This window comes from Gasterosteus aculeatus, chromosome 14 (genome assembly GCF_964276395.1).
Source record: "Gasterosteus aculeatus chromosome 14, fGasAcu3.hap1.1, whole genome shotgun sequence".
Taxonomy (NCBI): Eukaryota; Metazoa; Chordata; class Actinopteri; order Perciformes; family Gasterosteidae; genus Gasterosteus; species Gasterosteus aculeatus.
The window spans coordinates 10,544,851-10,557,561 of record NC_135702.1 but is presented as its reverse complement, the minus strand read 5'-3'; the positions used below and the strand labels follow the sequence as shown (position 1 = coordinate 10,557,561).

Genomic DNA, 12,711 nt, shown 5'->3' with positions numbered 1-12,711 from the left:
TTGGAAAATTCTCTGTTTATTCTCCGTTGCACACGATAAAGATGAAATACAGGGACAAGTAAAAGTTGTCACATTGTAACAAGACATTCATCCAGCTCGTCATCTTTCAAGTTGGACTCTGAGGTTGTGCATTGCGAATAAAAGAAGAAGGATGATTAGTTAACTGCTGTTTGGCGAGGCAGAGATGCAGAGAGAAACAGAAATGAAAATGTGGCGACAAGGTGTAGGCGGTCGTGTTGGCATCACACCTCCGTGTGTCCATCTCCTGATCATGTTGTGATAGACAGACAGTGTCGCTTTAGACGTAAATCAAGCATCAAACATCAGAGGAGGGGTAAATCGGGATGAAGGCGTTTTTTAAAACTCGGATACTAGGATCAGAGTGCCACCAAAGCCTCTCTGTAGCTTAATAACAACTTGAGCTGTTTTTCGATTTCATCCGCCCATTACTTATTGTTTTTTTTGTTTTCTTTTTAAACCCTAACATCACGGGCCTTTCAGGTATTGTAGTACAAGCGAGCAATCACAAAACTACTGACAATATGCAACATGCCCAACATGAAACAGCAGGGAGCGCAACAAAAAAAACCTCCAATTAAGGAAAAGTGCCCCAATTAAGGCTAAAAGGAGCATGAATATTGACCTCTAGTGGTCAAAATCACCTGATTTCATTTAACAGCGTAGAGAGACAGACAAGTCTGCAATGCTTTGTTTGAGGGATATTCTGCCCGGCCTGAAAGTGCTATCATGTCTAATTAGGGAAATATTGATATTGTTTCCTGAAACATTTCCACTTCTCTTTTTCAGGTCTGGTGTGGAGAGAACAAAAAATAATGATTGCGGACGTGAAATTACTTTTTTTAATACTCTTTTTAAAGCTGCAAAATGAGCGCTTCCCGAAATGCTGATAATGTGGCCCAGAAAAGAGTTTAGTGAAATTATCATGACAATAATTCCTTGCACTCACTAAGCACCACATTAGTAGCGGAAAATACTCAACGACAATTCCCAGTTCCCTCGTCTGAGAAACATCCGGTGCCCAAACACAGTGCCTATACCTCCTTCAGGAAATTAATCAGCCTTTAAAAAAAAATGAAAACTACTTTTTGTCTCTTGTCTTTTGTCTCTTACAGAGCGATTGTAAACTATTCAGAAAGCCCTTATACTTTACATTTCTTGTTGTTGTCTATATATTATATTACATATTTTTTAAGAACTGAAAAAATAAATAAAATAAACTAAAATTATCAAATTAAATAATATAAAATAGATAATTACTTATTTAATAAAAAATATTGAATCTAATTGAGATACTTGATGATCACAGGTCTCCATCTTCAGGTCTCTTCAATTCCGTCTCTTCCGCCCTCCATTAGCTACGTCATTATTTACGTTTCACGTTGAGCCAAACAAGAGAAACATTTGTTGCATATTTGTTATTATCAGTAACATCAGTGAAATCCAAAGGACCTCTTCCTGTATAAAGGGCTTTTCTCTGCATGCAATTCATATCCGCATTTACATTTGTGTCATGATGATTCTCATCACGCAGTTTCTTTAAACTTTTAAACTTTTTAAAAACTTTTTCGGAATATTTGTATAGCAGTGTGTCTGTTTGTATGCTAAATATATTGATGTCCTTTAAACCATGTCTGGTTCATTTTCAACCCGTCTCTGTCGCTCCTTGCAGTGAAAGCCAAGCTTTCCCCCTTGTGATGTACACATCTGCCGTGATGTAGAGCTGCACTACCAAACTAACACAACATCGCTGCTGGCTTTCAAACAAAATGCAACACATTTGAAACGTTCAGCCAGACGTAAGTGCAACAATATCGTATGTGCCATCAAAGGTGTTTCATCTCAACAGTCAACAATAGAAGTTTTACATCACACCATATTTCATCACAAACTGCCACACTGAAGTCCGTAATTGTCTGATTTCACATTCTGGGCCTTTGGTCTTTTGGTGTTTACATCTATTTCAAAATGAAATACGATATAAACGCCAAACATCTAATTGTGACATTACATTCAGCTGTTTCTCAGTGCTGCCAATGCTGGTGAAACACAATAATACTAACTGCTCTACAATAAATTTAACTTCAAATCTAATGAGCTTTGCGGTCTGCGTGAGCAGCTGGCAGTTACCTCTGTTATAACTATGCAGGAGCGCCAGAACAGAGGTTTCAAAGACGGAGCTGAATTTATCACTGGACTTCATCTTCACGTCCAGTGATCATGATGTCTGAACAAAATCAGTTGTAGAATCAGAACCTGAAAAAGTATTGGGTATGTTTTATTCCATGGACGCAACACAACAAGTGCTTTGGTATGCACCCACGTTGCATGTAACCAGATCAGACTGTCTGCGTGTCGGACGGCTGCAGTAGTGCCTCTGAACATGGACTGCATCCACATACAAAAAGTCATCTGATGAGGATTCTGGATCATGGAGTGAATACCCAGCTGAGATAATCCCAGTCTCAGTCTCAGGTCAGATCACAGTAGACTGTTGACATTACACGGGCCAAGAATTCTTCATCTGTGAGCAGACTCGAGGGTCCTCCACGTCAGCTGACGCTATCTTCAGAGTGGTCCTAGAGAGTCCTGGGACTCCTGCTCGTTAGCCAGCATCGTCCGCCCGTTGTCGCTGTAGCTCCGATTTGGTAGGAATGACAATCTGAAAAACAGACAGAGTCCCTCAGTAAACTTTGCACCGGCTCATCATTACGTGGATTGCTCTACACACAAACTTGTAACGTGAGTTATACAAATAGTAGTGCGTTTCTTTTTTGTAGCTGCCTTTGAACCAGAATGTCAAGAAATCCATCATCACAGAGACTTGCACAATAAGAATAAAGCAAATACAACACAAACTATCACAAAAGACAGTGAAAATGTATTTTTCAAATAATCTTGAAAAAAAAAAGGTTATGTGGACTTTAAGGTCCAGGAAAAGTAGTCTCATTGTGGTGCATTGTGGGAATAAGCACTGAGTTTCGGTCGTGCAGTCGGTGGAAGTAGAAGAGAATGGAAATGATTAAAGAGCGACTGGGAACTAATGTCTGCATTCTTCTCAAAGTAGGCAGCAAGTCTTCGGCCAAGAGGAAGGAAGTGGCAGGAGAAAAGAGTTAAGTTTATGATGGCAAAATTCCATTTATATAAAAAAAAAATAGCTTTTCAAAATATTTATGAAGGTAAATACTTCAATAAAAAAGCAGCACAATATACTTCAAATCCAAATAGGTATTTTATATTTTTGCTGCGTTTTTTATTTTTAGAAAACATACTATATATTGTAAAAATGGATTAATTACATAGTCATGAAGAGCGTTTTTGGAACCCAACATGGGTACTTAGGCTGGTTCGAACTCCTTAGGAAAGGAAACATTAAACTGACACTTGATCCCGGTGCCAACGGAAACCCTGAACTAAGTGGCAGAAGCGCTTTGCTGTTGAGGACAGTCTGTGTGAAGAGCTCATGAGCAAGTGATTAAGAGAAAACACACGTTGGCACACACCCCCTCGCGCACGCACACACACACACACACACACGCACCAACAAGCAAACACACACCTGAAGGGAAGTCCGGGTGGATTCCTTCTGGTAAGTCCCAGTAAGCTGTTATCAGACTATTTACTACAGCGACCGCAGACACACACACACCCAGTCACACACAGGCATGTCCAGGGAACAGAAAATGTTCTTTAACGTTTATTCCTCTTTTGTCTGGACGGTAATGTGTTTACAGTCCAAACACACTGCGTCTATCTCTCCGACACACAGCCGGGGTTGAGACTGCCAACAGCCACCAGAAGAAAGATCAGCATTAGATAATACCATGGAGGAAATTCAAGAAAACAAGTATCCGGATAACAAATAATGATGGCATTAAGGGTCCAAGGCCAAAAATGTCACTGCAAAAATGTAACCTTGCAAGTCCAGTGTACTGAAGAATGAATTGCTGAAGCGTCCTTCAATAAGTATATTTTATGGGTGTAATAGAAACTCTCTGCATCTGTTGACTTCCCAAAAAGATCTGTATTGGCTTACACCAGAAGTTGTTAGAAATTGTACAGTACAGCATTCAATTGCTGTTTAATGCAATTTCTGCTGTCAGTTTATTAAACATACATCACTTACAAGTTTTGCTGCAAACTAAATCATCAATAATTTAAACTTTTCATTTTGAGACGATCTTTAACTCTAAAAGACAAATCTAATCTACGGCTGCTTTCAAGTGTCACACTTATCAGTATCAGATCATGAGGTAAAAACATCCTTGCAACCTCAGTCAAGCTAATTTCCACACCGATCAGTTGAAACATGGTGGAAAGTTAGTGTGGATAAACTCATTGTGTATTTGACTTAAACCTCGTTGTTCTGCTCAAGCAGTTCCTGATTTCACTACAGACAGCAATCACCTCCTGGATACCAGAGCAAAAAGAATTTGACAATCATCAGCTGAGATCTTAAGTCATAAGGACGTTTGTCTGGGGGGCAAAGAGTGAATTTAAGTCGTAAGTCAACAGGAAGCGTCAGCCAGCAGCAGCTGCCCCTACTGCCCTGAGGAAGATTAGGCATTTATTGAGTTTATTTTCAATTAAATTGTCATGCAAAAGTCCTCAAATAGACCCTTTTGTGAATTTATTTATTCATTATTTATTTAATGAGGCATAACAAAACCCTGCAAATCCCTGAGATCTGACCCTTTACCGTAATATGAGAAAACCAGAGGCAGAGTCTTTGTAGGGATAAAGTCCATGAACAAATTCATGCTTACATGAAGCATCATTAAGCTAAGCTTTTTTTTTCCTGAGCGGACCCCGGGATTCAATTTCATCCTTCAGCTTTTCAAACCAAATAAATGTGTTTGTGCAGTTTGACAAAAACCCTTAAATACGACTCATAGAGCAAAGCGCCTGTTCATGCTTCTGATCACCACTAATTAATCCCCATTAAGCAGAGAAACGGCACTGACTTACTGCATTTATATGGTTCATAAGCAGGACAAAAAGCATGATATCCTGTTAGCAGATGTTTGGACTAAACGTACATTCGATGATGTATACGACACTTCGTCAAGTGCAGTTTCAACTCGGCAATTTTATATTATATATGTTATATTAAAAGAAATTCAGCAGCCCCCCCCCCCCCCCCCCCCCCCCCCGCCCCAATGACAGATCATTCCCAGAGTTATTAAAAAAGGAGGGAAAGAGAGTATTCACATTTTCCCACATGGTAAATCAAATCGTATAACATCACTCTGTCCGCGGAGAGTTTAGTGGTCAACTCCCTCCAGAGCTTTGCCTCCCGCGTCTCCTCTGTTTGGCTCTCTGCGTTGGTTTTTCACCGTCGATTTTGGAGGTAAAGAAAAAAGGTTGAGACATTTTTTTTCTCGCGATACGTGTGCAATTCAATTTTCCATTAACTTTTTCATTTCGATGGCAGGCAAATGTTTGGTGAGGTTGCGTAAGCTGTCAACCGTGATTAAAGATGAAAACCCTGCCGGTTAGAAGGAGAGAAAGCAGAAATGAACTTCTCTCGTGGGAACCAACAAATACTTTTCTGTTTCTATTCCGACACGAGATCAGCAGTGGCGGGGAAAACAGAGCTCTTGTTTGTGTTAGATTTTCATGACATAACAACATTTTTGTCCCTATTTACAGTGTGAAACTAGTGCATTCAGTAATAATCATCTGGGTCGAGTGACATCGTCCGCCAATCTCACAATAGATTTAAATTGCCTTTACTCACTCGTGCAATTTACAGGATAATTTACTGTTTTTGCTTCGATCTCATTGATATCAGTCTTCTCACTCTCCAACAAAAAGGTCCACTGGGTAGGAATGATGTGGACATTTGGACAAGATGGAATACGATGTCGATAGTCGGTGGAGATCTGTGACCTCACCACTAGACGTTTCAAAATCCCAAAAACTGGACTGCGAAATCATTTCAGAATGTTGCTGCTTCTCATGGAAACATCACAGACCTACGCAGTCAAGACTGATCCATGCGTTTGTTTTTTTGAATGAAAACCATATTTTAGTTGTATTTGTGTACCTGTCGTTCTTCAGGAGGCTTTTCTTTGAGAAAATATAGGAATATGGAATGTTCATGCCAAGAGACGACACGTATTTACAATCAGCTTGATCAATCTTTCCCATTTGAATGTCCCATCTTCCTGTTAAAATGCTCCGTGCACCCTTTCACATTTACCTTTTTGTTCAGCACTCCAGTTGTTAAAATTTCCCGTCTCATATTACTCAAAAAACAACAAGGCATGTCCTGTCACATAGCCGGCCCCCGTGACCTCAAGACAGATTGGCACGAGATACAGGAGAGGTTTGTGTTCCTTTAATTTAGCGCTAATATCGGGGGGGACGTTCAATTAAATAATAAATAATCCATTTGGACTCTTATCTCCTCGCTTTGAGGGCTGAAGAAGAGAGGAAGGAGCGCTGATGGGGGAGGAAGATAAGGAGCACTTTCCCACAGAGACCCTTTGAACACAACTAGAGGACTTAGCTTGGCTTTTTCCAAGCAATCTACTCACATCCACTTCTGATAGGCTGCATGTGTCACGTGTTTGACTTACAAACTGAGGACAGAATCTTTAGGTCGAACACACAATCTAATGAATGCTTTTATTAAATAGAATTAAGAATCAAACACTTCAGCTTTGGCCTACACACACACACACACACACACACACGCATACATAAACAGAGCGACAAGTTTGGAAGCCCTCGAGGGAAATTCAGCGGCTAATTGGCAGTGTGAATTCTCGAAGACACCCTGGAGTCTGGGCCCTTAAGGAGTCCACTACTGTACAACTAATATGTTGAGTCGAAATCCCAGTTTTAAAACGTCAAAGAACCTGAACCGTATTGACGCACACGTCCTGTTCTAAACGCGTTAGAGCTCGTCTTCTGCGCTGATTTCAGGTCCACTTCCTTTCAGAGCCCTGGGAGTCATTCTTGATGAGACCAACTGGGATGAAAACACGGAGAGAGACAACAGACCATCAGCTAATAAATAGAAAGTGTACTGAAACAAATCCCAAAACTCAGGATAAGCTTCACAGAACATGAACACAAACCAAACAAGCGTGAAACGATCAAATTCATCAGCATGATCTGGGTTTCTAGGACAGAAAATCTTCGGCATTTCATGTTTCTGTTAATATTTTGGCGACAGGCCCTGTGAAAGAAGACATATTTCCATCCGATGACCCAACGCCGGCTCCTGACAGATCTTTAAGAAATAACATCTCACTTGTTTCTGTTAGCGACTTACTGGCAGGGCTTTCTGTTGACTTTCAGATTTGGTCTCAAGTAGAGCGTTCTGTCCTCTAGTATGACGCGTCCGTCATGCTACACTGAAATATTTAAGGAACCGAAGAACACTTTTATTAGACTCTCGTGAAAGGAAAACTAAAGAGAGGATGTGTGGTTGAGAAGACACATTGAAATCATACTTTATAAATCTATCCAATCCATCTCACTTCCTGCTCAGAGATGGACCTGACAGTGACACGTTGCTTCTATGCTGGACACTGTATGTCTGCAGATTTGTACTCAGTGTGTGTGTGTGTGTGTGTGTGTGTGTGTGTGTGTTGAAAATAAAAGATAATTTTAGAAGTTTTCCAGAGCATTAAACCTAACTTTAACATGTGACTCATGCAAATGTATTTATTGTTTTGGACGAACCTCTCAAAGCTTTTCCAGGTGCTTGGATACTTTTTCTTTTTTTTTACACAATCAACTACAAGCTGTATGTGTGACATCACCTGTTTTCTATTTTCCAAAGTCTTGTGTGACTAAATCGACTTGATTTGCACGGTTCTTCATGACTTGTTGGGAACAAATGGGGCCGTGATGCTGTGGCAAACCGGAGCCGACGCGTTACGCTGATGCTGTTGCTCGGCGCTTCCTGTCATTTGTCTCACATTAGATGCGTTTGAATGTGAAGACGAGAGAAGGTCTTTACCGCCACACCAACAATTGTATGTATATAGTTAGACATATTTTTATGTTTATTAGAAATACAATTGCTTTACCTATCTGTATCCAAGAGGGAAGGTTATTCAATAAAGTTTAATTACATTAAAATATAGTCATTAACGCACAGCCAGTTTTCTCTGGCTGTGCGAGTTCCAAAAAATTGTTGATAATTTTCTCCCACTTGCTTACTGTTGCTAAGGAAACAAATAGTAGAAAAAAACACTCAAGGCAATACAATAAAAAAAAAAACCTTAAATGTCTGGTTCAACTGAGGGTTCACAGCACACAGTAAACGGGAGAAAAGCAGGAGAGGAAGAAAGATAATGAGAAAAGCTCTTTCCCTCTTCAGCGGCTACACCTGATGTGCATGTGAGGAACATCAAAGTGGAGCAGCTCACCGACCAGCAGCATTTGCCTGCAGCGGATCCCACTACAGCACCACGTATATGAGGGACATGTAGAAGGAAAGAAAATCTAATTTCCTGAATTCCTCAGAAAATGTTAATAAATACAGTGCACACAGAGTACGTGAGCTCAAAGTGAGTGCGCAGTGATATTGAGGAAGCATGAAGAAGTAAGTAGGACACATCCTAATTAGAGGCGACCATCAGCTGCTTTTATATATATATACACTATATAAACATCAAAACTTGATCAGAAGACTACTTATAAGCACTTAAAGATGTCGAGCAGTCAAGTTGAAAATGATGCATTCCTAAAAAGCCTCCTCAGCTGAACTGAACTCCGTCTCCATTGCTCCTTTTGTGGGAATGTCTCCGTGCTGACATTGTTCAAAGTAGGAACACATGATAAGAACAGTGAAAAGAAAATGAACTGAACAAATCCGAAGAATGCCTTCACCTCATCCTGGGATTCAATATCAGCTCTGCTGCACAGAACGCATGCCGACAGCCAGCGAGGGATTCAAACTGAGCCGCTGTGCTGTCTGTATCGGACACAGATCTGGTGCTTTGCTCTCGTTTGAGCAGACGAAGTAAGTAAATCACCTGAAGCTAAAGCAAGGTCAGCATGGAAAGGTCCCGCAGATACTTTACAATACCACTAAAACTCAATTGCCATGTTGTTCATCGTATGTATGTTTTACGGTGTTGGTTTTGGAAGTATAAATTGACCATATACTTTATAATATCATATGTGGGGCCGAGCTATTTCCCTTTTATATACACACAGCTGTCTGACCCTGAGGTTCTCAAACAGGTAAAAGCAATATTATGCATAAAAAGTGAATAAAATATACAGTAAAATGAAGTTCTAGTCTTCTCTAAATGAGACCGTCGGCAGCAAAAGAAAACGAAACACAACAAAATGCAGCAGAGCTGACATTACAGAACCAATTGAACTGCAACCACAGCTTTTTCCTCGTGGCGTCGATCACATTGGACTGCAAAGATGTCCGGTACATGCACATGTGCAAAGACGAGCCAGTGAGTGCGATCGCGGATGGATGGTAGTGTAAGTCCTCAGAAAAACCTGGCAAGAAATCTGATGCAAAGTTCACTCCCGATGTCTCAATGTGCTGAAATGCAGATAAGATTTATTTTCCTGCTCTGTGTTCAGAGCAGAACCCTCCGTCCGCTGAGAACAACTCCTCCGGTTTCTATTGACAATGTTGTGATATCAATTAGAAGTGACCCGCTGTTCCTCTCAGCTCGATGGAACATTTTAACCTCTTTCATCTCATTGTTTTGGTTTTTCGGGCCTGTGGTTTTCTTGTTTGGTTCACTCTCACAGCTCTCACAGGGTTTTCTTTTGGTTATATTTAGCAGAAAAAACGGATAAATCCACATTAAATGGCCTTTTCAAAACCAAATGGCAGGACAGACACAGTTATCGAATAAGTGAAGCGGATCATCTAGCGGCGGAAGAGACAGATATGTGCCTCAGGAGTTAGAATAGACCAAAGCTGAAAAGGTCAGTATTTAAAGCTTCTCTCTGCTCCCAACAAAATACTCGTAAATGAGCTTAATGCAGATGTAAACACTGCTGTGTTTACATGTGTCTTATGTATAAATAATACATGTGGAGGAAAGTCTGAGTTTAAGATCAGGGAACTACGTCTTCTGGGACCAAAATCATTTTCCTTCAGCTTTTTCAAAGAAAAACAGAGAAAGTCTTTTTTCCCTTGCAGAAAAAAAGAATTGACCTAATTGAAATTCTAAGTTCTTTTTCCCAGGTGGGTTCACTCCACCGTCTCTGTCACCAAGGAAACCATGTTCGGGTCACAGAGGAGAGACTGAAGGAGAGATGAGTTTCATTCAGACTCACAAATGAGTTCAGAACGTCCAAACCGAACAGGAGGAGAAACGTCAGCTGCGGATGTAATCAGGACAACAACAACTTTTATTGTGTGCTTATTTTTTAACATTTAGAAGTTTTTTTTCCCCGATTTTACTCTTTAACCCTTTTGTTGCAGTATAAAATATACTAATACACAGTCGTTCCTTCTGTTAGAGCCACAGATGAGACGCGGCGATGAATAAGGAACGGACGATTAAAGGGAAGAAAGTGGGCTGCAGAAAGGAGCAGCTGGGGGGATTTGATCTGGGGAAGTTTTAATCAAACAGCAATAAATCTAATAAGCTTCATAATAAATCACAGACTGCATGTTTACATTTCTTTGGCCCGTCTTTCTAAACTAAGTGTCTTTGGTCGACGTCCAATCATGGCTGCAGCATATACATCCAAGAGGAATAAAAAAAAGAAAAGAGCTTCGTTTTTTTATGGTTTTGTCGATTTGTGGCTCCTGCGTTCTGAGGAAAGTAGAGCAGCACTAACCTGCTAAGAACAACAGGTGATCATCATGAAACCATCCGTTCTCAACCGAGGTTCGGAATAGACGGATCTTCTCTTGAGAAGATGTTTGGTCTTTAGTTTAGGATCTTTCCCCAATATTCCACCAAAGCTGGAAGCTTAAATATACAAACCTTTGGTTTCAAGTACCGATTGAGCTTCACCCAAAATCTGGATCCTGTATTTCTCATAATGCAACTTGCTAACATCTTTTTTGAGTTTTGCTCCTCCTGACCATTGAATGGATCCTGTGTGTGTCAAAATCCGTGGACAGCCCATTTAATATTACCCAACAACCCGTTACATCGTGTGTAATACCTCTCTGGTTTGTATTATCTTAGCGTTTCAACCGCTGTATAAATCTACATAAAACTTGCTGAATGCTTCCGCTTATTTTAATAATCAAAACACAAATATTCAGGATCAGTAAACAGCGTTGATTGACCATCATCCCCCACGTGAGCCTTTGCACCAGTGAGATTACAAATTCTGCTGTTTTGAAAATGGCTAAAAAGCGGCGCTTTGCTTCAGCATTAACTGGCAGAAAGCTGAAGCGCGTAATAATCACACTGATTGTACGCGACCGATAACCGTGTTTGGTGTTTGGGGAATGCAACTGGTCACGAGCTCGACGGATCACAAGAGGAGTTGATTAACTGTAACAGGAAGAGTTGAACATTTTGAGTTGTAGCTTGTTATGTCTGTTTATGACATTCAGGGGGAAACGTAAATGCTCTATTGCATGCAGCTCCGTTAAGTAGCACTCCAACAGCAACGCAGCTGATTTGTTTTCGGCACATTAAGACTGCATCAGCCTCTCATTTTACACCTTTCACTCTCGTTTGAATCCCTCTCATGCTTGTATTTTTGAGTTGAAGCTCACACATTCAGCCCACACTGTTTAAGGTATTGATGTCAGCTGCTCCGAAGGAGGCAGGATGACAGCGCCGAGAGTCACGGAGGAACTACAGACAATCCGAAGGGAAAATGATATCAGAAGATCACATGCGTGTGAAAACATCATATCTTCAACACTTCAACTGGGTTATAAAAGCAGCAAATGCTGACTTGATATGTATGTTTGACATTTCAAAACTGTGGTGGCAAATAATGCCAAATAATTAAGTTCCCATTTATCGCCACGCCCATTTTGCAGCAAATAGAACCGATGATAGAACCATTCACCTGTATTTACAAAAAGACGACGCTGCCATCGTGACGGAACTGTGACATCACCCATTGGTTTGTGGACAATAAGTGACTTTCATGGACTGAAAAAAACGTAACAACAGTTACAGTCAAAACGTAGCCGAGCCCTAAAGTATACCCTCCTTTATATTCTACTGTAGCTTAAATGGTACCATCGTTTACAAAATGAACATCTTGCCGTGTTGAAAAAGATTGGAAACTCGCCACTGAGACCATGAACCCACGTTTACAGTGTTTACTGAGGTAAAAGAATGGCCATTTTCTCATAGTTTGGAAAAGGACTGAATTACTCTAATAGAAAGTTATACACAGTTATAAAGTTATTACTTGTGCACTGTTGTCTTGTCTGTCTACTGTCGCGCACTAACCGCCAAGACAAATTCCTTGTATGTTTGGCATATTTTGGCAAATAAATGTTTCCTGATTCCTGATTCCTGATTCCTGGTACACTATGGTGTGGAGCAGGGGTCACTAGCAGGCGGACCGTATCCGGACCCGGGACCTATAAGCTATAGATAATTGAGAATGATTACGGCACAGCTTTTCCAGCCTCAGCGGCACTTGTTCAGCAGTGCAGGAACCCGCCCGACCATTTTCATACCTTGTAAATACCGTTAAATCGAGTGAATGAGCCAATCAAATATCTTCATTCCGATAAGCATCGCGGCTTGAGAGCGATAC

At 40.6% G+C, this 12,711-nt stretch overlaps 1 protein-coding gene across 2 annotated transcripts in view; it reads right to left on the bottom strand.

The window, feature by feature from the left end:
* The window catches only part of LOC120831518 (5-hydroxytryptamine receptor 4), a 30,470-nt gene continuing 17,759 nt past the window's right edge, over window positions 1–12,711 (bottom strand). The window contains exon 7 of one of the 2 annotated variants that reach the window (XM_040197007.2): window positions 1–2,680. In XM_040197007.2, the coding sequence (XP_040052941.1) occupies window positions 2,587–2,680 (94 nt within the window). In that variant the 3' untranslated portion in view covers window positions 1–2,586. The remainder of the gene's footprint in view (window positions 2,681–12,711) is intronic. The other variant, XM_040197009.2, reaches the window with a different exon arrangement.